Below are 25,677 nucleotides of genomic sequence, written 5' to 3'. Positions count from 1 at the left end.
CCAGTTAAACTAGCCTTGCTGAGAGATAGGAAACCACCAGCACTGCAGAACTTAACCCTTACCTGCTTTTAGAACAGCACTGATAGTAGGAGACACGACACCATTCATAAGATACTTCATTGATATGAGAATGTTGGGGAACCAACACCAACCTTTAGAGTCAAGCTCTACTAACTGTGTAGGGCCACACCATACTATATTGTTTTAGTTCCATCCCTGGCTGTTCTGTGCATGAATACATTGGATAAAAACCTCACCTTTTAACCGGATGCGCCGCTATCTTTTTGAGGCTGCCGGCAGCTTTGCCGGCAGCCATCGCTGTGAAAACACCCGCGATCGGTGCTACCGGTAAGCCTTTGCTGCAATATACAAAGATGCAAAGACGTGGTTAAAGAAGTGGTTAAATATGAACCTCACCTTTTAGGAATATGAATAAATCTAGTGCTTTTTATTTGATTATGCTTGATGAATGTATATTTGTTAAGCTTAGAGGCACGGTCTCGGCTCAAAAGCCAGAGCTACTGCGCATGTGAGCACACAGCTGGTGGGTGGAATCGACACAGGCTACAGAGACATGGAGTAACCTTGGCTCCTGCTCCACAGAGAAGCTACTCCACGCTGCCGATAGTTTGCATAAATAACGGATAAAGATTTTATGTATTTATTCTGAATGTAATGATTACAGTATTTTTCGGACTATAAGGCGCACCGGAGTATAAGGCGCACCATGAATAAATGCCTGCTAAAAGGTCTAGGTTCATATATAAGGCGCACCGGATTATAAGGTGCACCTGATTATAAGGATGAATGACCAGCAGGTGGCAGACCTGTGCAAAGTTCAAGGCAGCTGATGTCTGTAAGTACGGTTTATATATAAGGCGCACTGGACTATAAGGTGCACCTTTGATTTCTGAGAAAATCAAAGTATTGTCCGAAAAATACGGTATGCAAAAAAAAAATGGGACTGCTGTACTTCAGATGATTTTAGATTACTCCTTGGGATAGCACCCAGACCATCAACTGCTGTGCTGCTGTTTTTTTATGATATATATATATATAAGGGGAAATAAATTACCTCTCAAAAAAAGATATTTAAGAACATTGGGAGGTTAATGAATAAATAGCTGTATAGAGTATTATTTATTATTATTAAAAAGTCAAAAAGTCTGAAACTCGTCCTGGTGTAAGACATAAAAAACTCTAAAGACTACACTTTAAATACATATTTTTAAGCATTGTTGTTGTAAGTTTAATACATGCGTATAAAGGTTACTTCATTTGTTGGAGATATAGAAATATTACCTATAAATTTTTACTTTATATTATCCATTCGGCTTTGATATATAGGAATAGGTACATCCACTTTTTAATGAATTATTACACATACCACATTTCATATTGTTATGTTACTTTTAATATGCGTTGTATTCATTAAATAGTTTTGATAAAAGTCTCTGCAGACAAATATTAAATATTCAAGCATTATTTACTGGTGCCAGCTTTATGTGCTCTCCTTATTAAAATGAACATATTCCCAACTGATAAACAACTTGGATTATGTTCCTTTTGGAATAGATATTCTGCATCATTTTATAAGGCTTCTCTAAATGCATGCTTGATGGTAAGGGGGATGCCTTACAAGGTAACTAAAAGAGGCAATGTTTTCAATATATCATCCTGGAAAACTTATTTGTGTATTCCATAGGTTTTTGCATCAGACCTTAATATTCCCGAGTATACCACTTTAAGCTTTTTATGTGTAACGATCTGGGTCTGGTTTTGGAGTGTAAGTGTAGCAAATTACTTGGGTAATTGCAGGCAGGAATCGTGGTCGGTGAAGTCAAAGGTCAGCACACAGGAGGGACTTAGAAGTACAGAGGAACAGGCAGGAATCATACTCAGGAGGAAGCCGCTAGTTGTAGCACAAAAGATTAGTTTTGAAAGGCAAGCAGGTATCTACCGTATTTTTTGGACTATAAGACGCACTTTTTAGCAAGAAGAAACCTTGCTAAAACCTGCGTCTTATAGACCGAAGGTTAGGAGTGACGGCACTGCCAGACCCTCCTGACCGCTGTAAGGGAGATCGGGTGATGCCCTGATATAGAGCTGCACCCAATCTCCCAGAGAGGAGAGCCTCCCTACTGCTCTCTTCCTACAGGTACAGGACCTGCGGTGATGTCAGAATCATGTGACTGATCACATGCTTCTTACATCACCACTGGTCTGATACTGACATGCTGAGCTGGGACAGGGTAAGAACAAGGGGAATGGGGGAAGTGTGTGTGTGTGGTTCTGTGTGTGTGGTTCTGTGTGTATAGCTGAGGTGTATGTGTGTAGCTGAGGTATTTGTGGTTCTGTGTGTGAAGCTGAGGTGTATGTGTGCGGTTCTGTGTGTGTAGCTGATGTGTGTGTGTGTGGCTCTGTGTGTGTAGCTGGCTGTGTGTGTGGTTCTGTGTGTGTAGCTGAGCTGTGTGTGTGTGTGGTTCTGTGTGTGTAGCTAAGCTGTGTGTGTGTGTGGTTCTGTGTGTGTAGCTAAGCTGTGTGTGTGGTTCTGTGTGTGTAGCTAAGCTGTGTGTGTGGTTCTGTGTGTGTAGCTGAGGTGTGTGTGTGGTTCTGTGTGTGTAGCTGAGCTGTGTGTGTGGTTCTGTGTGTGTAGCTGAGCTGTGTGTGTGGTTCTGTGTGTGTAGCTGAGCTGTGTGTGTGTGTGTGGTTCTGTGTGTGTAGCTAAGCTGTGTGTGTGGTTCTGTGTGTGTAGCTGAGGTGTGTGTGTGTGGTTCTGTGTGTGTAGCTGAGCTGTGTGTGTGGTTCTGTGTGTATAGCTGAGCTGTGTGTGCAAATGTACACTCACCGGCCACTTATGTACACATGTCCAACTGCTCGTTAACACTTAATTTCTAATCAGCCAATCACATGGCGGCAACTCAGTGCATTTAGGCATGTAGACATGGTCAAGACAATCTCTTGCAGTTCAAACCGAGCATCAGTATGGGGAAGAAAGGTGATTTGAGTGCCTTTGAACGTGGCATGGTTGTTGGTGCCAGAAGGGCTGGTCTGAGTATTTCAGAAACTGCTGATCTACTGGGATTTTCACACACAACCATCTCTAGGGTTTACAGAGAATGGTCCGAAAAAGAAAAAACATCCAGTGAGCGGCAGTTCTGTGGGCGGAAATGCCTTGTTGATGCCAGAGGTCAGAGGAGAATGGACAGACTGCTTCGAGCTGATAGAAAGGCAACAGTGACTCAAATCGCCACCCGTTACAACCAAGGTAGGCAGAAGAGCATCTGTGAACGCACAGTACGTCGAACTTTGAGGCAGATGGGCTACAGCAGCAGAAGACCACACCGGGTGCCACTCCTTTCAGCTAAGAACAGGAAACTGAGGCTACAATTTGCACAAGCTCATCGAAATTGGACAGTAGAAGATTGGAAAAAAACGTTGTCTGGTCTGATGAGTCTCGATTTCTGCTGCAACATTCGGATGGTAGGGTCAGAATTTGGCGTCAACAACAATTGGCCCCTTGGTACCAATTGAGCATCGTTGCAACGCCACAGCCTACCTGAGTATTGTTGCTGACCATTTCCATCCCTTTATGACCACAATGTACCCAACATCTGATGGCTACTTTCAGCAGGATAATGCGCCATGTCATAAAGCTGGAATCATCTCAGACTGGTTGCTTGAACATGACAATGAGTTCACTGTACTCAAATGGCCTCCACAGTCACCAGATCTCAATCCAATAGAGCATCTTTGGGATGTGGTGGAACGGGAGATTCGCATCATGGATGTGCAGCCGACAAATCTGCGGCAACTGTGTGATGCCTTCATGTCAATATGGACCAAAATCTCTGAGGAATGCTTCCAGCACCTTGTTGAATCTATGCCACGAAGAATTGTGGCAGTTCTGAAGGCAAAAGGGGGTCCAATGCTTTACTAGCATGGTGTACCTAATAAAGTGGCCGGTGAGTGTATATCTGTGTGTTCTTTGCTTTAGTGCGACCAACAGGGATATTTTAATTGGTGTAAAATATATTTTTCCTTTTTTTGGAAGCCTAAATCTGCGGTGCGTCCTATAGTAAAAAGCGTCGTATAGTCTGAAAAATATGGTAAGTCAGGAGGAAGCCAATGGTCATGGCACAGAAAATGTCAATCACAGCAGACTAGGAGACAAGATAGATTACAAACTGGGAGCAAAATAATCTTGCAAGGAAGGATAAGCATGGCTGCATTTAAATAGGAGGTTCAATAATGGAAAGGGTGGAGCAAAACCATGGTAACAGAAACTGGAAACTGGAAGATCAAGAACTAGGTCAAGGATCAGCACTTCTATTCAGAAAGCTGCATACCTCAGTTATTAGAGCTTCAGCCTGGCACAGCAGGGTCTGCAGGTTCAAGTCCAGAAGTTATGTTTTAAAGGGGTATTCCGGGAATATGAACTTCTGATATAAAAACCCATAATGCTATTAATAAATGAATGCAAGAAAACTCAATGTCACAAAACTAATCTTAAAGGAAATCTACAATTTGCTTTTATGAATTACGAACCAAACATACCTTGAGAATGCTGTAGCTACACTGATGCAGAAACATATTTTGTTTAATCCCTGGAATGAGCAGTTTTTCTGAAAAAACAATTATAAAATTTTGGCTGGCTTGGCGCTTCTCTTCTTACCTTAATTATGCACTGCTTCAGAGACTGTAATCACTGTGTTGTCCCTGACAGGCAGTAGTAATCAATTGCTGCACCATACCCCAGCTGCTGTGTATGAGTCATCCAGCTCAGGTTGATTAGTCCTGTCTGGACTAAGCCCCATGTAATTTGTTTATGAATGGCAGCCTGCATGAAACCCACCTTTCCCAAGGTCCTGAATTTTATAAATGTATTTTGAGCAAAACCACTCGGATCAAGGGTTAAACAAGATATGTTTCTGCATCAGTGTAGCTATAGCATTCTGATGGTATGTTTGGTTCACAATACACAAAAACAGAAGAGAATATATTCAATTTTCATTAATAACATTATCATCTGTACAATATGTTCAATAACCACCTGAAAGAACTCTAATTAATGTACCATATATACTCGTGTATAAGCCGAGTTTTTCAGCACAAAAAATGTGCTGAAAAACCTCACCTCGGCTTATACATGAGTCAATAAAAATAATAAACTTATATACTCACCCTCCGGCGGCCCGATGCTCAGCGCAGCTCCTCGATGTCGGTGTGGCTCCTCTTCTGTCTTCCGTCTTCTGTACAGCAGGCAGGGACGCGGCCATGTTATCTTCCTGGCCAGCGCATACTATAATGCGGCCGCTGATGACGTCATAGTATGCGCCGTCCAGGGGATAACATGGCCACGTCAGTGCCTGCTGTACAAAAGACTGAAGAAACAAGAGGAGCCGCGGGGAAGACAGAAGAGGAGCGCATCGGATATCGGAAGCTGTGCTAAGCATTGGGGCCACCGGAGGGTGAATATATAAGTTTATTTTTTTTAAGTACTGGGTGGGCTGGCTGTATACTGAAGGGGGCTGGCTGGGCTGGTTGTATACTACAGGGGGCAGGCTGGGTTGGCTGTATACTACAGGGGGCAGGCTGGGTTGGCTGTATACTACATGGAGAAGGCTAGGCTGGCTGTATACATCAGGGGGCAGGCTGGTCTGGCTGTATACTACAGGGGGCAGACTCGGCTGGCTGTGTACTTCAGGGGGTAGGCTGGGTTGGCTGTATACTACATGGGGCTAGCTGGCTGTATACTACATGGGGCAGGCTGGCTATATACTACTGGGAGCTGGCTGGCAATATACTACTGGGGGCTTGCTGGCTATATACTGGGGGGGCTGTCACCAACGCATTTCCCACCCTTGGCTTATACTCAAGTCAATAGGTTTTCCAAGTTTTTGGTGGTAAAATTAGGGGTCCTGGCTTATACTCGGGTCGCCTTATACTCAAGTACATGCGGTAATTTAATACAAATAAACTAACCCTCTTTTTACTTGTCGGAGGTGATTGCTTCTTCTATTCGAAAGAGTCAGCATCAAGCTGATAGGTCAACGAACCCCGCTGCCTACACCGATACAGGAAAGTGTATCAACACACACTCTAACTCTCTCCAGGCTGTGTACATATATAGAGACAGTCCTCTGTCCTTCTAAACAATACAGTATGGCTGTACCCTCATCTTTTTTGCCAATTTCATAGAAAGATTCTAGATTATTTTACTCAGTAGTTAAAAAGCAATAACAATATTAATTGGCTCAACAAAACCGCTAGACGTCTGTTTATTGTAACACTAATTCTGGCATTGAAAGCTTAAATGCCATTATTGTTACACAAACACTAAAACTGCTAATTATTCCAAGACAAAAATAAAAATTATTTAGTGATTCAGCACCTTTAATTACCAATGTGTAGATGTTTTGGCTTTGATGTTAGACCATGTACTGTATATACTTGAGTATAAGCTGACCCTAGTATAAGCCGTGACCCCTAATTTTACAACCAAATACTGGGAAAACCTATTGACTCGAGTATAAGCCGAGAGTGGGAAATGCATTGGTCACAGCCTCCCATTATAAAGCCAGCCCTCAGTAGTATAGAGCCATCCCCCAGTAGTATATAGCCAGCCCCAGTAGTATATGGCCAGCCAGCCCTCTTAGTATACAACCAGCCCTTTTAAGTATACAGCGTGCGTATCAGAATAATTAATTACACCATTTAAGAGGGAGTGTACTGCAAAACTCCGAGGGATATACTGCAAAGCAGTATATCCTTCACAATATACTGCAAAACTGCAAGGGTTCAAACTCCCTAGGGGCATCATTTTCTAAATATTTTTTAAATAAAAAATTCAAAGCCCAGCATATGATAAATATGGCCCATGATTTCAGGCTTCAACATAGATTACAGTTTATCTCTGGTTGTTCCAATAGTAGAATACTTTCTATACTTTCTAACAAGCAGAGACAACCCGTTCAATATCAAATGGATTTTTAACACTTTGCCTGACATTGGATTAGGCATGAGGACTTTCTGTGGAGCTAGTCTCTTTAGTGTGATAGATGGTAATTTATAGCCATATGAACTTTATTATTCACTTTATGACTTTATATTGTAATAAGGCAGAACAAAATATTTACACATTTATGTACAGTATAAAATTCTCTGGTCTTAATATATATTATTATACATCTTTAACTAATGGAAGCACTGAGAAAGCATCACTTTACTGTGTGACTGTGTTAGCCTTTGTATAATAACGAGTGACTAAGATAAAGTAGATTTGGATGTTTTGTTTCACATACTTCTTAGAAGGCAACAGATGGCAATTACCCAGAAATCTTTGTTTGACCTTTCTATAAAGATACCATGAAGAAAGATCCTTGATCTGTTTTGTAAGACAATTGCATGGGAATACTAGAATTCAGAAATATCTGAAATGACACTGCTTTTCGAGCTGAAGCATATACCATCAGTGTGCCATACAGCCCTACTACCCCACTTAACTTTATAGTGCATATGTTACTATCTATCTCTAAAACCAATGAAGAGGCAGCACTCCAGTAGTTCAAAAATAAAGGGTGGATCTTCTATATCATAGAGGAATTTCAGTGACTGAATGTACCTATTTCAAGCATTTCAAGAATATTTTTCCACTGAAATGTCATTATGGAAGAAAAGATCCATCCTTTATGTTGAAACTACTGGAGTGCTGCTTCTTTATTAGATTTACTATTATGACCCTGATAACAGGATCTATAAATTTGCTGTCACCTATTGCTGTGCTGCTTTGATCTTTTCTTTTTCTACCTCTTGAAAAAAGTTTCAAAAAGTAGAACAAGAAACCAGACAACATGCTGATGAATTCACCTAGTAATGTATCTTATTTATAAAAACGGACTTAGACTGGACAGGAATGGATAAGTATTCGTTTGTAGACACCTTCCCAGATTACCAAATGGGTGCTTTTGTAAAATCTAGGCTGGATGTCTGTCTAAGACAATCGCTTCTGCCTACTTAGAGATCTTTAAATACTACAGTTCACAATGCATTCTGTAAAAAGAAACACATTTCTGGATCATTATCCACTTTGAAAATTAATATGCTGTGGATGCTAACCTATCAATGTAAATCATTTTACACTCTTGGTTGCTTCATGCAGTGTGTGGATGAGATTAGTATAAATTGTTGCAGGATAGCCAACAGGGATTCTTCTGTGGCTTAGTTGCTGCCGATTCCACGGTGGCTAACTTCCAGCAATTTTGCTACATGTTTAATTAATATACAGTAAGGCCAGTTGCTACCTATCCTGAATAGGTAGCCCAGATTGTAGGACAACTTCTGTTGTAAAGGTACAAAGCATCATGGGACCAATCTTGGGTGGAGTTCAATTGTTGTATCTGGTAGTCAGAGCCATGGTTGGGGGCAGGCAAGGTGGGCATTTCCCCAGGTCCCCCTGTCCTAGAGGAGCTTCCTGGGGTGTGCTGCACATGCATGACCTGTCTAGTTCTGTGTATATGTATGTGCAGTAGACTACATATATTTACTTTAATAATAATTATTAAAAATTATTATTTTTGGCACAAGTTGTTTTATGGTGCACAATTTGAGTGGTGAATTGTACTGTAATTTTGCACTGTTAACCATCAATTTACTCATCCCTGTCCACCCACTGACCTAAGGTAACATCCACCCGTCCACCCATTTACAAAGATGTTAGTGGGCGCAGGTCTCGAGGGGTCTCTGCAGGGGTCAATCAGAGCTCTGATAAGACATCAGCCCCTGTGGGCCCTGTTGTTTCTCCCTGTAACTGGGGCTCTTATAGATGCTCCAATTACAGGGGAAAAAAACCCTGGTAATATCCTCCAGGGATATTATGACCTTATGAGGGACATATATATTGTAAAAAAACACACACAAAATATATTTAAATATTTAAAAATAAAAATGAATATTGCCCAATAAAATTTTTGAAAATCCCTCTCAGCACTATAAACAAAATCACTATAGTCACCTGTTCGCCGTAGATTATACAGATTATAAATCAAAATGTCACACATTAGAAAAGTTTTTATGGTCATTTTGAGCTAATTTGAAAACTTTAGGACTTTTTTGTTATATAGAAAGTAAAAACAATAACAGGATTTGTTATTTTTTTTTCAGTATAAGACCCAGTTCACATCTAGGTGTAATGAAAACTAAAAAACACAAGTTCTTCCCTTATTCTTTTGTTCCCCATTGACTTAAATGTATATATTAAACTTCCATTATTAAGAGTAAAGAAACAGACGCCGACTGCCACGCTATTTTTTCTGCAGTTTCATGCTGGAAGGGGGAGCCTGAGCCTTGTTAAAATGAAGAGCAGATAGAAGGGACCTTACAATATAATATCATCAATGAACTGCATTGAGATACATAGAAACACAAAACACATATATACTATGAGAGACATTTATTTGGGCTGCCAGAAAACTGGCGTAGAAGCTCCAAAATGTACAATTAGCAGCAAACCACAAGCAATTGCCATTTTTGCTTCCTTTGCGCCATCTCCACCCCAAAAGTGGACCTGGTGTAAAAATATACACTTTGCAGCCCGGCGGACAAATACATAAAAGGCTTTTGCTGACATCACCGGAGATATAATATGCCACCGTAAAAGCTCCGGTGTATAATAAATCTCCCCCTCTATATCCTTGGGGATATAAAATAAAGTTGATTTATGAGGATGTAAGGGAAAACTTTTTTAACTAAAAGAAGGATGTCAGTTAATTAATATGGCTCTATGGGAACCTGTCACTAGCTGTATTTGTGAAAATGTGGTGAAATATTCCCTTTAAGTAAACTTTATTTAAACAATTTTAAGCAAGGCCTTCGCGGAGTATTCTTCACATGTCAGATCAAATACTAGTTCAAACTCTGCTATTGTGCTTAATTAAAGAGCGTTTCACCAACCTGTACTGTATTCCAAGTGGCTAGTGGCTTCTGTCTGGATTCTGCCATGAATAAAAAGCATGCCATTTCTTTTTCCTCTGATATGAAGAAGACAAAGTGGCCTCCAATTTGTTGGCAAAATCTATCATGTAAACAGTATGTAGTAGTTCTAATTATATTGGTATAAATACTTAGTAAAATTCTGCCAGGGATAGGTTTTATAGATGAGGATTTGTTTTTCTAGTTGTCATGTTATAGTGGCATTTCTACTGAGTGAAAAGAAAATAATAAGAGGTACCTCAAAAGACAAGTTAAGCTTTAATAATGTTGATGATTTGAATCAAGTATTGGCTAAATTCCTAATCAGAAGCATCCCTAATTCCATGTAATGACCATCTGGAAGTCTATTGTAATGTAAACCCCTTCTTTTCTACCTTATGATAATTTATCCTTAAACAAACATTGCACAGTACTCGCAGATGGTGCAAAATACACACACACTCTAATATATCTATATTTTCTTAGCAACCTGTTATTATATGTGTAGATAAAATTTAGAAAAGAAATATTAAGCTTTTTTCATTTGTAATCTAATTATAACTATAGGATGATAAATGTAAATCTGTACATACTGTATATAAGTACCGTAAATATATGTATATTTCAAATCCTTTTACACCATACCTACTGTATAGTTTTACGCATAGAAATATAGATAGACCTATATATGTGAGTACAGTACATATATGTAAATATATTTTGAGCACATGTATTCATATACACACATGTAGGATCGCAGCCCTTCTCTGCCACTGGTTTCATCCATGTGGCAGCTGCTGTGAGGATAGTGTGCTTGAGAATGTAAGATGCTTAAATATTTCACGTCTGCTTTTAACTGGTAAAAAAAAGCTTGCCGTCAGATACTACCCACTGGAATTTATTAAAGATAGATTTTTACATTGGATTTAGCAGAGGGTATGATCCTACAAGGTAAGCAATTGACAAATAATTTGACTCTTATTACATAATTGTGCAAATTTAAGACTAACGTTTAATTTAAAGTGGTTATTATGAAGTCATGGCAGTTGCTTGGGTGACTACTCCATACTGTTATGTACAGATTGTCCAATCACATGACTTAGGTGAGACTGCATGGGGTTAATTTATTTACACTTGCCTTTCATTCAGGTCACATATTGAGCATAAACACCAGTGCTCACACTATATGCAATATACCCTGCCACTGCCATTATATGCCCAAATTTACATCTGCTTTTGTCTCTGAAGCAGTCATTTTATCCTTCTACTAGATATGCATGCTCAGCTCTCTAGTCACAAAGCTAACCACATTTTGCAAGTTTATGGATTCGAAGGGCATACAGGGACCAACATTAAAGTACAAAACTTTAAAACAAAAAGGGAATCAGATGAAAAGATACAAAATAAAATGATACGCAATACAGCAAAACTGTTACAAAATAAAAGAGAGAAAAAAAACTGAAACTTACAACTTATAAATTCTTGTTTCCTTGGAGGTAGAAAGAATGGGGTTCCCATAAATTTTTACAATATGTGCACAATAATCTTGCAGTTTCATAATGCTTTTTTCTGTACAGGGTATAAAAATTCTAAAAGACTGCTTTTCCTCTGCTTCAACCCTTGTAAAACCCCAATAAACCCCTTGTTGTAGAGGTTGGTGCTTCTGAAATGGGTGCATGGGCTGTTTTCTCTCAAAGTTCTGCTGTTCAAACTAATCTTAGACCTTGTACATTTTTCACTCGTTAACAGAGTGGGTTCGTCGAAATTCGGGTTTCACTGGTTTGTCCAAATTTTGGAACCCAGACTTTGGGCTGAACTTTGACTTGCACAAAAACCCCATTGAAGTCAATAGGGACCCGGATATTAACACCCAAAAAAAACTGTAAATTGGAAGTATTAACTGCTAGAAAGCTGAAAAATGGTGGGAATAACATGGCAAAACCCCAAACCCTACCTTTTACTAGGGTTAAAAGTGCTTTGGGTGTTATTTACATAAAGGATTTAAGTGGAAATGGAAAAAACAAATGCTCTCATTGCATTTTAAATGGTGGTGGTGCGGATTGTCAGAAGTTCTAGGAATAAGTAAAATAAAAAAGTTGATTTTCCAAAAATGTCAAATGAAAAAAATTATAGTTAAAGTTAACTGTGTGGAACACTGGCAACATCAAATTGTGTAGGATCCATGCCTGGTTCATCTTAAGGTAGGATTTCCATGTTGGTTGCAGAGAGGTGGATTCTCTCGTTGGTGATGACACCACCAATGGTGCTGAACACACATTCTGAAAGCACACTGGCCGCAAGACAGGACAGCACCTGCAAGGCATAGAGGGCAAGCTCATGTGTCCTATTTTACCACCCAGAAATTTAACATGGAGGATCCATCCTTCAGTACCAGATGACATGTGGGAAGATAATCAACCACCATGTGAGTTACATTCTGCCTCCTGGTACTATGTGGCCCATCCAATGTTGGTGGAGGGTGAGTAGAAGTTAACATGGCATTCCACATGTCCATGCTCACTGTCCCTCCCAAATTGTTTATGCTGCATAGGCATCTTCCTCATCCTCCTTATGTTGCCACTAAACAATCAATGTTGTATATGAATTCTGCCAGTGGTGCTTGCACTCCCTCATTTTAGCCTAACACAAATTAGTATTCAGACAAATTTGGTGTCCATGCGCAGACACTGGAGCATATAGTGGCTCATGTGAGCCAGGCTGTCCAGAGACAAAGACAAGCTGTCCTTGGTGGGTGATATCTCCTCCTCTGCATCTCCCCAACCATTCTCCCGTAATGAGCTGCTCTGGGTGTCACCCAACTCTTCCTCTCAAACTATTCCTTGCATTAGCAGACCACTGCTCCAGAAACTCACCCTGCAGTCTTGTGAACTGGCCAAGCACCTGTTTCTCCACTTCTGCCTTGTCTGCCACCATTACATTCTCTGTCATGGCCTGAAGAGCTTTTTCAATTAGGCAAAAGATGGGAATGGTAAAGCTGACATCAGTTCTGACTATATTGGTGGCCTATTGAAGTATTGCAGCACAGAAAAAATGTCCCTCTTGGAGGCCCAGTCATTGGTGGTGAAGTGCTGCTGGTTACTACTTTGTCTAATGTTTTGAAGCTGGAATTCCACATTTGCTTGCAGGTGCTTACATAGCCTTTCCAGAAAATGTAAAGTGGAATTCCACCAAGTTGGTAAATGAAATATGAGGCAGTTGTCAGTTCAAAGTTCCATTGCAGTGCAGATTGGCACACATAGGGTGTGCACATAGAAAATATGAACAGACGCCACACATCTGAAGCAGCTGTTCTGGCAGTTCTTTGTAGTTGGCCAGGAACCTTTGCACCACTAAGTTCAACATATGCACAATTCATGGGACGTGCATTAACCTGCTTTAGCCCAATGATGCTACAAGGTTCCGGACAATGTTGCACACCACCTCAGCTTTCTGCTCCTGAATCCACAGTCCACAGCTCCCTGGTGGTTTTAGCATGGCCTGCTGCCATTTCCCCATGGCTTTGCTAAAAGTGGTGGTGTGGGTGCTGCGCTGACTGCATATGGAGCAGGAGAAGATGAAGGGGAGTAAGAGGAAGAGCTAACTGGAGGCAAGGAGCAGCCTTGGGACCAGCCACCACTACATTAAACCAGTTGGCAGTTGTAATGAGATGTAATGTCTATGCCTGTGCTTACTTGTTCCCGTGTCAGTTGTGAGGTGCACCTTAAGACTAATAGCATTACGCAGTGCACATTTGATTTTGTCAGTTGTGAGGTGCACCTTAAGACTAATAGCATTATGCAGTGCACATTTGATTTTGTACCCAACCTGTTGGGGAAGCGCCTTTATGGTGTAGGTATTACTGCACGCTATTCCCTGACAGGAGCACCTTTACAATCTACGTATTAGTGCACACTATTTGATGGACAGCTGAACCAAGCGGTTACTGTGGCGGCATCTAGGGACTCTTGCTTGTTCCTATTGACTACTGTGCAGCTTTACAATTTTATACCACATTGTAATCTTGGTTTAGACTTGGTTTTCGTGACTTCAAACCAACTCGCAGAGAGCCAACATCTTTTCCAACTCTCTCAGTCCTGATGATGGCCAGATTAGCAGTGTCAGAAGGAATCTATAAAAGTAAAAGGATGGTGACTCTAATCTCATGGATAGAGCCATCAGTGAAACATGTATAAAGACCTCCTAAATACACTGTGTGTGGTTTGTGGTGGGGAGTCGCTGTTGACAGCTTCCCTTTAAGCCATTGTATTGCCAAATATGTTATAACCAGCTGGCATCAGAAGTCATCTCTTCACTTATTTGGTGACCTACATAGCACTGGCTGGCAACTCCAGAGTTCTGAAATATTTTAATTATATAACCTTTTATTGTATGGGTTATTACAAATGCAATGTGTGTGTGTGTGTGTGTGTGTGTGTGTGTATATGTGTGTGTGTTTAGTGATTTTAGTTTTTGCCAGTAAACTGTTAGATCCTATAGCATTTCTGTTTATATATTCTAAAGTATTTTTAGTATTTTTTTCTATCCATTTTTTAACATGGTAGCTGTAATCTTGTCCGATCTTATCCTTTTCTCTTCTAAAAGCATTTAGTTATATACTTACAGCAGACTAATGAGCATAGATAGCAATAGTATGGAGCCAAAGCATTGAGGTCTTTGGTAGAGTTTTCTTGACTACAAGGTGGTGGTAGATAATCTTTGACTAGATAATCTTTCTCTATTGTCAGTAGTGGAAGTAATTATGATGATGTTAACTTGTGTTGTAATTCCTTGTTTGTGATGTAAATTAAACTGTTGCAAAGAAAATTCCAATAGAATTAGTAGAAGCCTATTGGTAAACATAGTCTTTAAAGTTGAAATTGCAGGATATAGTACTTTTATTAATAAATGGTGACATTTGAGGAAAAAAATACTTTTAAAAAATGTGCTTTTTTAAACATTATTTTAAAAGGGTCAATATTTATTACACACTTTAAAAGGGTTGACCAACTTATCAAGCCTGTGTGAAAAAAACAGTGCTCATCGAATTCTGGACAGCCATTTATTTCTTAAGTAACAGGTTAAAATGTTTGTAAAAGTGTAATCAATACAAAATGCTAATACCTTACATTAAAATTATGCTATGATTAAAGGAATGATCCTGAAACATGTAGCCAAACCTTTATGGATTTTATATTGATGCATTAAAAAAGAAAATCACATTACTTCATCCTAAATCATTACCAGGATCATAAAAGATCTGGAGCATGAGCCCATTGCACATGTACCAAATTCTAAGTAGCGGCCAGACCCCTATATATACCCCATACACATATGATTGCGCAATAAACAATACTTATCATATACAGCTACACAAGAAATACCTATAACATCCAGTGATGGCAGGTGATGGTTCTTTGGATTGTAGTTGTTCACATCCCTCATCTTCTCCATTAGGTCAAGACCAGCTTGTCTCCTCTTCCAGCCATCCATCGTCCTGTGGAGTTTATCACACAGATATCTTATGTTCTTCACTTTCCAATTGTCCTTCTGCTACCCCTAATACTGTGCCCTCCCAATACTGTTACATTGCTATATGGAAAGCCTCCCCTGAAAATACTAGTACCACACAAATATTTCACTTTTGTGTAATGTGCAGTAAAATAACTCTTATTCTGGCCTTCACACTGTAACATACCCTTTTTTGTGATCCTTACACTATGTATTAGCCCCCTTTTCTAGCCCCACACAGTATACTATTCTGATGTGATCCAAACACTTAATAATATACCACTTGTTGTGGCACTGACATCTAATAATGCCCCTCATTTTGGTCACCACACTTTATAATGGTACCTGCATACTTTGTGATCTCTAAATCCATTTCTTGTGATCACCACGCTTAATAATGACCTTTCTCTTTCAGCTCCTTACACAAAGGTTGTGTTAACATGACGTGTTTGCATTGCATTTTGAAACTAATGTGTTTTTTAAGTAGCAGTGGGTGTCTTGTCTTGATAATGCAAAACACACATTGCTACTCAAAAAAACTCAATGCAACTTGGCAAAAATGCATCATATGAACACAAAAGGGGTTAATAGGTATTCATTTTTTTGGGGGGGGGCCATATGGCGTCAAATATTGGCCAATATATTTTTTACATTCCCACAAGCCTTTTAATAATGCCTCCATTCTGCCCCAGTATTAGTAAAGCTCCCCCTTTGCCCCAAACTTTAAACTGCCCTTACTCAGCCCTAGTCTTTATAATGCTCCCAGTCTTAATAAACCTCCCAGTCTTAAAAATGTCCCCACTTGATCCCAGTCTTAATAATAATGCCCCCAGTCTGCCAAAAATGTAATACTGCACCCACTCTGCCCAAGTCTTATTAAAGCCCCCACTCTTATTACTGCTCCACACTCTGACACAGTCTTGATAATAATGACCCTACTCTGTATAATATAAAACAACAGAAGTACAGGCTTCTTCCTTTACTCTGTCTTCAGCAGCTTGGTGTAGAGGCGCAGGATAATGACACTACTCTTGCACCAAGTAATCCCCGGAGCTGCTTAATATAGCAGCATAGGCTGCATGGTGAAACTGGAAGTAGACAGTTCTCTTTTCCACCATTGCAATCAACTCTATCTGCGTCCTGAGGATTTTTTTTGTATTTGTATATAATCAATATGAAAAACTTACATGTAAAATGCCTTGAAAAGACATGAGGGGGGGGTCACAAAGTTTTAGGCTAATGCCCTCAAAAGCCATGAAACCTGAAATTATTTAGTCTCGTATCATATCTTGTCATGCAAAATAACTTCCATTAATATTTGTATATAAAAAAAAAATTATAGTTCTGTACAACATGATCACTGATTTTTACTAAAAAATATTGCATTTCTTCTATATTCTTTGTGCAGGATTTTATATTGTACCTACAGTCTTGTTAAACGTTTTTTTGTCGTCATTTAGGTGTCACATATTGTTTCATAAGTGTCATACTGACTCAATTTCTGTGGTTTTTTTAATTTAAATTAAGACAATAGGATTAAATAATATATTTATTAACCCCTTCCTTACTTGTGCCGTTATAGTATGTCAGGTGCGGGTATATGGAGAGGGCCCCTTGTACGATTTGCACACAATAATGAATGAGGTGGAAAATCCCCATATATTGCCATCTGTAACATACAGCTGTCACCCGCTGCTTCTAGTACTGGCTCCGTTCAGGTTCCAGAAACATGACATAATAGTACTGCAAAATGCGGGAATGCACTTCCCGCCATGCAGTACTATTACATCAAATGTCGGGAAGGGGTTAAATAAGATTGTTAGTAGTGAAGGGGAGCTACTCTACGAAACAGTAGCCTCTTTCGATCCCTCTTACTAAGAAGTCTTCAGAGTGAAGCTCGTTGTAGCTATGCACATTCCTCTGCAAAGCCAAAATTCGGCGCATGTGCAGTAGCTCCAGCTTCACAGATTATCTATGCAGAGCATGCACACTGACAGCTGTGCGACCTTGGCTCCAAATCCAAAGCAACTGAGCAAGCACAGAACTTCGGCTTTGCAGATAAGTGTGTGCAGCTATGACGAGCTACACGCTGATGACTTCTTAGTAGAAGGGATCGAAAGAGGCCACTGTGGAGTGGAGTAGCCTTAGCTCCCACTCCACAGTGCAGCTACTACAGGCCCCAGTAGCCTTTAAACTAAATTTGCATATAGATTAGATTATAGTTTTATAAAGTTCTGGACCATTAACTGTATTATTAAAAAAAGCATGGAGCTATAATACATTAAAGGAACCAGCCACTGGATCTACCTTATTAGGTTGTCTTATTAAGGTTGTCCTGGCAACTGTACCTCCTAATGTGCTTCTTGTCTTAGTCAATGTCAGATGTTAGATTGGATGGGAGAACAGAATTATAGTGACTGTGATATATAACTTGATGGGAAATGCTAGTTCCACTAATAATTTTAACAGTTTTTATGTGTATTTAATTTTATATTATACATTTTTTAATTCTTTTTTTTTTCCTCACACAGGTTTGAAACAGAAGACCCCATCTTTGATCTGCTAAATTGTTGCCTTATAGAATTTGTTGTTCCACCTAAAAATTCCATCCAACATAATCAAATTCCATGGGGACTGTAACAGATCCTTCGGGATCTGACAAGGCTTCACCTACATCAACAGAGGAGGAGTGTCCTGCTAAGAGTATATCCCAGGAGGATAATCTTCAGCTTAAACGTGCTACATCAAGCAACAATGGGAATGTTGCTCAAATAACGGGCGTATGCTCTTTAGATCTTAACTGTAAACCATCGACAGATAGCCCTAGTAATGAAAATATATGTGAACATGAAGAAGAAAATAAAAAAGAATTGTCATTGATCAGGACTTGTACATTATCAGACACCTTGCTTCCCTTAGATTCAACAGGCAAAGAGACTCAAGCCATTATTGAAACTAGTCAACATGCTGCCACTTCTGACATTGCAATGGAGTCACAGCCAACTGTTGTATCATCTGTTGTTTCACACTTAACTTTGCCAACCGAGACTTTACCAGCAACAGAGGAGAGTCACTTGCCAAAAGCCCTAACTGTGGTACAAACAGAAACTGAGAACCAAGAAGGGAGCAGTAGAACAAGCACACAAATACCTGAAATTTTTAAAAATGTGGACAGCAAAGTATTAGATAATGAGAGAAATGGGCACATTCCATCTCTTAGCCAGGAAACATTAACAGATAATACACAGGCAGAAATAGGTCTGAACACAGTTCCAATACAAGATGAATTAAAGATGGAAGATGTCAATAATGAACCTACAGTCGTGCAATGTTCACAGTTTAGCCGGACTGAGGAAACTGTGAATACAAATGGGGATCATGAGGCTCTAGAACTGCAGTTAGTTGGTAAGTTTAGGGAAATGGGTACCATGACATCACAGCTCGAGAGCTGGGCTAAGCAAGATGCTGAAGTGCAAGCTGTAGCAAATGTTGAAAATAAATCTGTGTCCACCAGTCCAAGTATATTAGCTGCATTTCTTAAATCCAGCTCTCCCGTACTTAAAGAAAGACAGGAACAAGTATGTATAATCTATCAGGGCAACCCAGGAAATCCTCAGATTGACCGTGCAAATTTTGCTTTGCATTCACAGCTGTCTCAAAACCACTTAGCTCCAAAAGTATGTTTTCAGCCTCCTGATGCAATGGGTCCTCAGCCTCTCCAGCTGCACACAAAAAGTCCTCCTGATATGATACGTTCTCCCTTTCAAAGACCTGAGCTAGCAAGAAATTCACAGGTTTTATATAGAAGTGAGTTAGATGGTCAAGGATTGTGTCTTAGAGAAAACCACCCCATGCCACCGAAGCAAATGGCTAATGCCTCTCCAATATTAATGAATGTAAAACCTGTTTACCAAATCAACATAGAAAATACTAATCAACCCAAAGCATGTCAGATAACAAAGGACAAGTTTAATGAGCAGCCTCAGTTCAGGGCAGCTCATGAACAGGGCAGCAAAGCTAGGCTCCATCATTTGAGTGGGATAGAAAATATTCAATTGCATAATATTCGTCAAGACAATGAACAGACAGATAGTCTTAGCATCCCGGGGGAAGGTAGCTCTGATCGGAAACCTTTTCACTTTAAAATTACTAATGAACAGGGTTCCACCCAAACTATCATCACAACAGATATAAAAAAGCCAAAGAAGGAAGACAGACCAACTCCACTTCAAGTTGAAGTTGAAGTCAACAGCAGCATTGGTGCTACAGGAGGTCAGGTTGAGGAAATACTGGAAGTGTTGATTAGAAAGGATCAAGATGAAGGAGAACATGCCAAACGGTCAAGCAGTCTAAGTCTTCAAACCAGACCAGCAACAGACTTAAATCAGAGTGCAGCACAGCTCACACCTCGACTAAGAAAAGCTAGGGAAGAGAAAAAGGAACCAATTCTGGTCACCTTACCTACCTCTGATCCTCCCAAGTCACATGGAAAAAAGTCAAGTCCAAGTTCAAGTGCAGAGGCTAAAAGTCAGGCAAAGCAACCAGCAAAAAGTGTGAAAGATGTGGTATGGGATGAACAGGGCATGACATGGGAAGTCTACGGAGCTTCCATGGACCCAGAGGCCTTAGGGATTGCTATACAGAACCACTTGCAAAGGCAAATCAGAGAACATGAAAAAATGATTAGGGCTCAACTGAAGCAAAACCGTAAATCGATTTGTTCGGATTCTTCAGGGAAAAAGCACAAAAGAAGACAGCACAGGGTATTCCAGTCAATACTTAAAAATTTTCGACGACCAAACTGCTGCGGTCGCCCCCCTCCTTCCACTGTCTTAGAGTAACTTCCTGTATCATTTTTAAAATCTATTGCCACATTAGCTAGTAGACAAATATGTTTCTTTGCACTTAAGAATGTTATGGGAACTTTTTATTTGTTTACTGTACAGGGTTTAGGGTGATTACCACATCACTCTATTTTGTAATGCAATACCATTTTATTTTTTGTGTCATTTTCATGGATGTTAATGGATAAATTCACAAGTTGTCTTTCCACAACCAACATTTGATAACAGTTTTGTATTTGTTGAATTTGTATTTTCATCTCAGTAGGCAAGCAGATGTAGGCTGTGCTCCAGAATTGTCAATATGTGTGCCGTTAAATGCAGTGCCAGAAAAGCCTTTTCACTTCGGCCTTTTTCGTCTGTGAAGTTTTTTTTAAAGAGTGAGTGATGGTAGATGTATTGAGGATATTATAGCAATATAAATCAACACAGATGTCTGCACTATACTGGTATAACGTTTTCACCTACAGTATAAGATAGCACATTTTTTTATCCAGAAACAGGGTCTTTGTACTTCAGACAGCCCAACATAAAAAAGAAAAACATAGAATAACCAGCTGAATGCTTGTATCATCACACTTTAACATGGTCCCTCTTTTTAAAGTAGTAGATGATATTATAAATAACCGATAGGGAGGGAGAACAATTAATTCTGTTTTATGTCTTTGGAATCCAGTTACTGGCTATTTTTTGTGCTTCTTTCAGACATAGGTAGCAGACTTTCTATGGTTAGTATAGTAATAGGATGTGAATGATTCTGTATTATTGACATTAAATAAAGGTAACAATACATAAAACTGACATCCAATGACAAAGTAACTATGCCTGCATTTTTATGGCCCGCTATTATTGTGAAATTGTTTAAAACAAACAGATTATCTGATGGAAGACTGTCATGGAACAACACTTGAATTGGGTCACAAAACATACTTTACAATCATTAAGATGATTCAGCACAATAATCATACTTTAAATTTAACCAATAAAGTTACCCATAATGAATAAGTGGTTTAAGCAATATTATTATTAAATAATTTTGACATTGCTTATAATTCCATATATATTCCATCCCACATTGAACAAACATGACCTGTAGAACAGGTGTTAGAAAGATGCAAAAGAAACCTTTGGAGCATTACCACAGGATGGCTAGGGACATAATGAAACTGCCAGCCATTTTGTATGTGAAAACAGTTTGTTCCTTGTGAAAGTTCTCCAACACATACATACAGGGGCACATTTACTAAGAATGTGGGAAACTGCACAAAAAGTGCTCTGCCTGTATAATTCTCGGTACAACAGATTCATTAAGAACTTGCACCAGAAATCATAAATCTGTTGCTTCCCTGCACTGGCCTGACTGAGTTCACCAAATTTTTTTGGGTTGCACCTTTATCATAGGGCATGTGACAGACTTTGCATGGTAAATCTGGCGCACAGTCTGACAAAGCTCCGGAACGCCCCCTAATTTGTTGCATGGTATTTAGTGCAGCAGCGTGCAACACATTTGTGGTACAGACATTTCTAAAATACTTGTGCAGGCAGTTTACACTTAAAAGAACCTGCAGAGAAACATGCACAAAGCTCTTAGTAAATGTGCCCCATATGGTCTCACATATAACTTTTAATAACTTCAAGGTACTCAAATCATCAATTCTCTATCACATTATTTGACTGTGGGTTTGAGGGGTTTGTTTGTATAAAATGTGGCACTGAAAATTGTGGCAAAACATTTCTATTTTGTTCTTAACTGTCCAAATGACATAATTCCAAAATTATTGCGGGTCATTGGGAATACAACTGTGCAAATATAAACTGTACTGCATCATTCTGTTTAAAAAGAATAGGTTTTCTCCTGGAATCTCTTACAGCCTTTTTTAATTGTTTTGTCATGAATATTTCACACACTGGGACCTATGGAATTTTTGCAATTTTTGAGCAATACCTGACCTTGGGGTAGATTTGCTTGGGCATCCACTTTGAGTGAGATTATCAAATGCCTTTGAATATGTTTTCCATAAATCCTTCCATTATTGATGAACAGTAATAACTTCCTATATAAAATCAATGATCGTTTATTTCAACCTTGGCTCTGTGTTTGAATGCTCCAAACCAACAAACTGCCAAATTTTCTGCTTTTGTAGAGATGGTCAAACTGGCTGAAGATCAATTTATGGCAATGACTCTTGATTAGCAGAACCTGGCAGATACTTAACCTATTTTTTCCTAATGGAAACAGTAATTCAATTTATTTAATTTTTAACACTTGATGGATAACGACGCAGCATCATTTATCTTATGTGTTGTTTATATTAAATTGTATTTACCTAATTTTAAGATTGTCTAAGGACCAGAAGGGCACTGGAATGATGTGCGCAAGCATTAGATCTTAACCCTGCCCCACAGGTCTCGTATATAAAGTGGATGGTCACGCAGCCAGGTACAATTGTATAACCTGCTGAAAGAATGGGCCAGCACGGGCCACACCATGCCCCCCTACATATGTTTTCTTTTAATAGCCTGATTAGTACAACTGTAAAATTCAAAGAGGATGTATAGTTTCTTTAGTTATAATTACATGCTATCATTTTTAATATTTCACAAAATAAGAAAAGATAATGCTAAAAATAACCAGTAATTTACACGTACAATATTTCTATTTTTATAATTTTGGCAACACATTCCCTTTTATTTATCTGAAATTTCCTTTTAAGTACCTTTTTAAATTAAACTTCAAAGACCTCTTTATTATATTTATGATGAATGAGAGTATAAGAGAAACCCTTGAGGTAATCACGGAGGAAATCTGTAAGATTCATTTTATTATGATAACTGAACTCTAATCAAACAAGTTACTAAAGTATAAAAGCAAATACAATGTACATATAAAATATTATGCTACTATTCAGCAATATCACACATCATCTAGATGATCTCTCTCCCTCTCTCTTTAGTTTTAAAACCTTCTGAATCCAGCACACGCAGAACTACAGTTTTAAAGGATTTTCTCTTCAGGAGTATAGAAGGATTAATCAGAATGAACAAATTATCAATCCATGCTAATCCTAGGCCATGCTTAACACTGCGGTGCTGTGTGACCCAAATGCATGCTGGGTACAATTGTGCATATTGCCCAGAAGTAAATAAAATAGAATAGAGAGTATATTTATTTTCTGAATACATGCAGTTTTTGTGTTCCTATTTTAACTATGCTTCCTTTAAAAGCAATATAAAAACTATTCAATGTAAATATACATGCATTGACTTAATTTGCAACATATTTCACAAAATGTGCATTTCCCTTACATGATGAAATGTAAAATGATTGATTTCATTGTAATAGAGTTAATGTATGCTAACACTGAAGAGGTTTGTGTTTGAAACAATCTGTGAGTTTGTGTAATTAGAGTATTTCAATAACTGTAGCCCCCCCAAAAAAAATTTCACTCTTTTTTGCAAATGTTTCAAAGGTGTAATAATAGAATTTGATTCCATTTTTGTCCCATCTATTTAGGCCACATTCAGTGTTTCTAATATGTGATATAGAAATATAAGGTTGGTTAATGTTGATGTCAATGTAAACATGTTACATAAAGCTATTTGAATAGTTGTCATCAGTTACATTGAAATCCATATAACTTGTATGTATTGTAATGTTATAAATACAGATGTTAGCAAAAAATGAAGAATGTCCTCTTATGTGTACAAAGGAAAAAAGACATTTTCTATTTGAATGAAGAAATATTTTCTGGCACACTTTTCAGAGCTAAACCATCAACATAAACTAAAATATATTGGAAATGTTATAAACAATTTTGATTTTTATTATAGTAGTATGTTACATATATGAAAATTTATCTGAAATAAGTAAATGCACTTGTGTCACAGCTCTGTAATAAACATAATTTAAACCATGAATTGAATCATTCATATGTGAAATTTGTTTGAACATCGTAAGTAATGTTGCATGCAACAAAGGAAGTAGCAGCACTCCGTTCCAGTTCAAGGAAATTTATTCACCAAGTGAGGGTATAGCGACGTTTCAGCTAACTCATTGTAGCCATTTTCAAGCAGTGCTGAAAAATGGCTACAATGATTTAGCTGAAACGTCGCTATACCCTCACTTGGTGAATAAATTTCCTTGAACTGGAACGGAGTGCTGCTACTTCCTTTGTTGCATGCTGTACATAGCGGTCTAGGATCGGACCTGCTGTAGCTTTGCACCCACGGGGTTGAACCCTTTTTCCACTGTGCCGCCAATCCTATATCACGTAAGTAATGTTGCACATATTTTACATGTTTTGTGTGACTATTACAGTTGTCTTTTGCTGTCTTCTCTGCCTGTTCTAGGAGCGAAACATGTACTATTTTAACTAAAGTATGTAAGAAGAGCACAGGGATGAACAGCTACAGAATAGCTATGTTTCTCATCAAAAGCTCTGATTTTGCCTCTTGTATAAGGAAATCTACCGGTCTTTTTGACTGGTATGAAGTGTTCATGCTGATGGGTAGCTCCCATTTATGTGAATACAGTAGTAAGTTTATTAGGAGCACTGCGTAAAGTTAAAAGGCTCCCCTGATCCTATGGCTTTCCCCCTACCTCTGTCTCTGGGAAATATCACAGTTGAAGAAAGTATTAGCTCTATGCTGCTGCAGAGGGAGGGTGAGAGGCGGAGGAGAAGTCACTAGGGTATCCGGAAGCCCTTGTGCTTTATTTTAAGTTAAAATCAAATTTTTTACCTTTCAACTTAATATTACTGTAGTCACACTGGAACTTACCCAGCAGCTTGAAAGCTTCATACCAGTCTAAATAACTGTTAGTTTTCCTTTAAATGGAAGTTTAGCAATTAACATTCATACAATTCTAAAAGGGAACTTATCAGTAGTTTGTCCAGATTCCCAAGAATAATACAAATGAAGGAAGTTGATACCAAATATTACAAAAAGTTACCCCGCACCAATTACAAACACCAACCCAAGAGTGATAGACCCCTATTTCTTGCTACATCTAGAAATGTCATGCATGTTCTGCTAGTCCCTGGATACCACGGGATTGTTAGTGAACTGCACTATCAGGTCCATCTGTACAGACTAGGTATATATTTTTAAACCCCCTTGTCATAGTCTACAGGTCTAGGTATAAATATGTCTGATTGTTTGTGGAAAGAAAATGTGTGCTACTTTTGTCCAATTATCACACTAAGCTCATCTTTTCAAACAAATGGAACAACACTTAAGAAAAACAAAAACAGATTCGGCAATTATGTAACACAAGTTTTTCCTAATATAATAGACCAATACATTTGTATGACAAAAACTTGGTATAGAATCCAACACTTCATGTACATAGAAAAAAACT

General features: G+C 38.8%; 1 protein-coding gene and 1 long non-coding RNA gene across 2 annotated transcripts in view; one reads left to right on the top strand and one right to left on the bottom strand.

The window, feature by feature from the left end:
* The window catches only part of LOC140070797 (uncharacterized), a 38,664-nt gene extending 23,204 nt beyond the window's left edge, over positions 1 to 15,460 (bottom strand). The window contains exon 1 of the long non-coding RNA XR_011848987.1: positions 15,351 to 15,460. This is a non-coding gene — a long non-coding RNA (uncharacterized lncRNA). The remainder of the gene's footprint in view (positions 1 to 15,350) is intronic.
* Positions 1 to 24,236, top strand: part of GPRIN3 (GPRIN family member 3) — a 94,792-nt gene extending 70,556 nt beyond the window's left edge. Inside the window, exon 2 of the mRNA XM_072117702.1 lies at positions 18,009 to 24,236. Coding sequence (XP_071973803.1) covers positions 18,105 to 20,318 — 2,214 coding nt within the window. The 5' untranslated portion in view covers positions 18,009 to 18,104 and the 3' untranslated portion in view covers positions 20,319 to 24,236. The remainder of the gene's footprint in view (positions 1 to 18,008) is intronic.
* Positions 24,237 to 25,677: the final 1,441 nt, after the last annotated feature.

The sequence above is a fragment of the Engystomops pustulosus genome, chromosome 1, assembly GCF_040894005.1.
Source record: "Engystomops pustulosus chromosome 1, aEngPut4.maternal, whole genome shotgun sequence".
NCBI classification, from domain to species: Eukaryota; Metazoa; Chordata; class Amphibia; order Anura; family Leptodactylidae; genus Engystomops; species Engystomops pustulosus.
The sequence above is the reverse complement of the archived record's forward strand: the minus strand, read 5'-3'. Positions and strand labels throughout refer to the sequence as shown.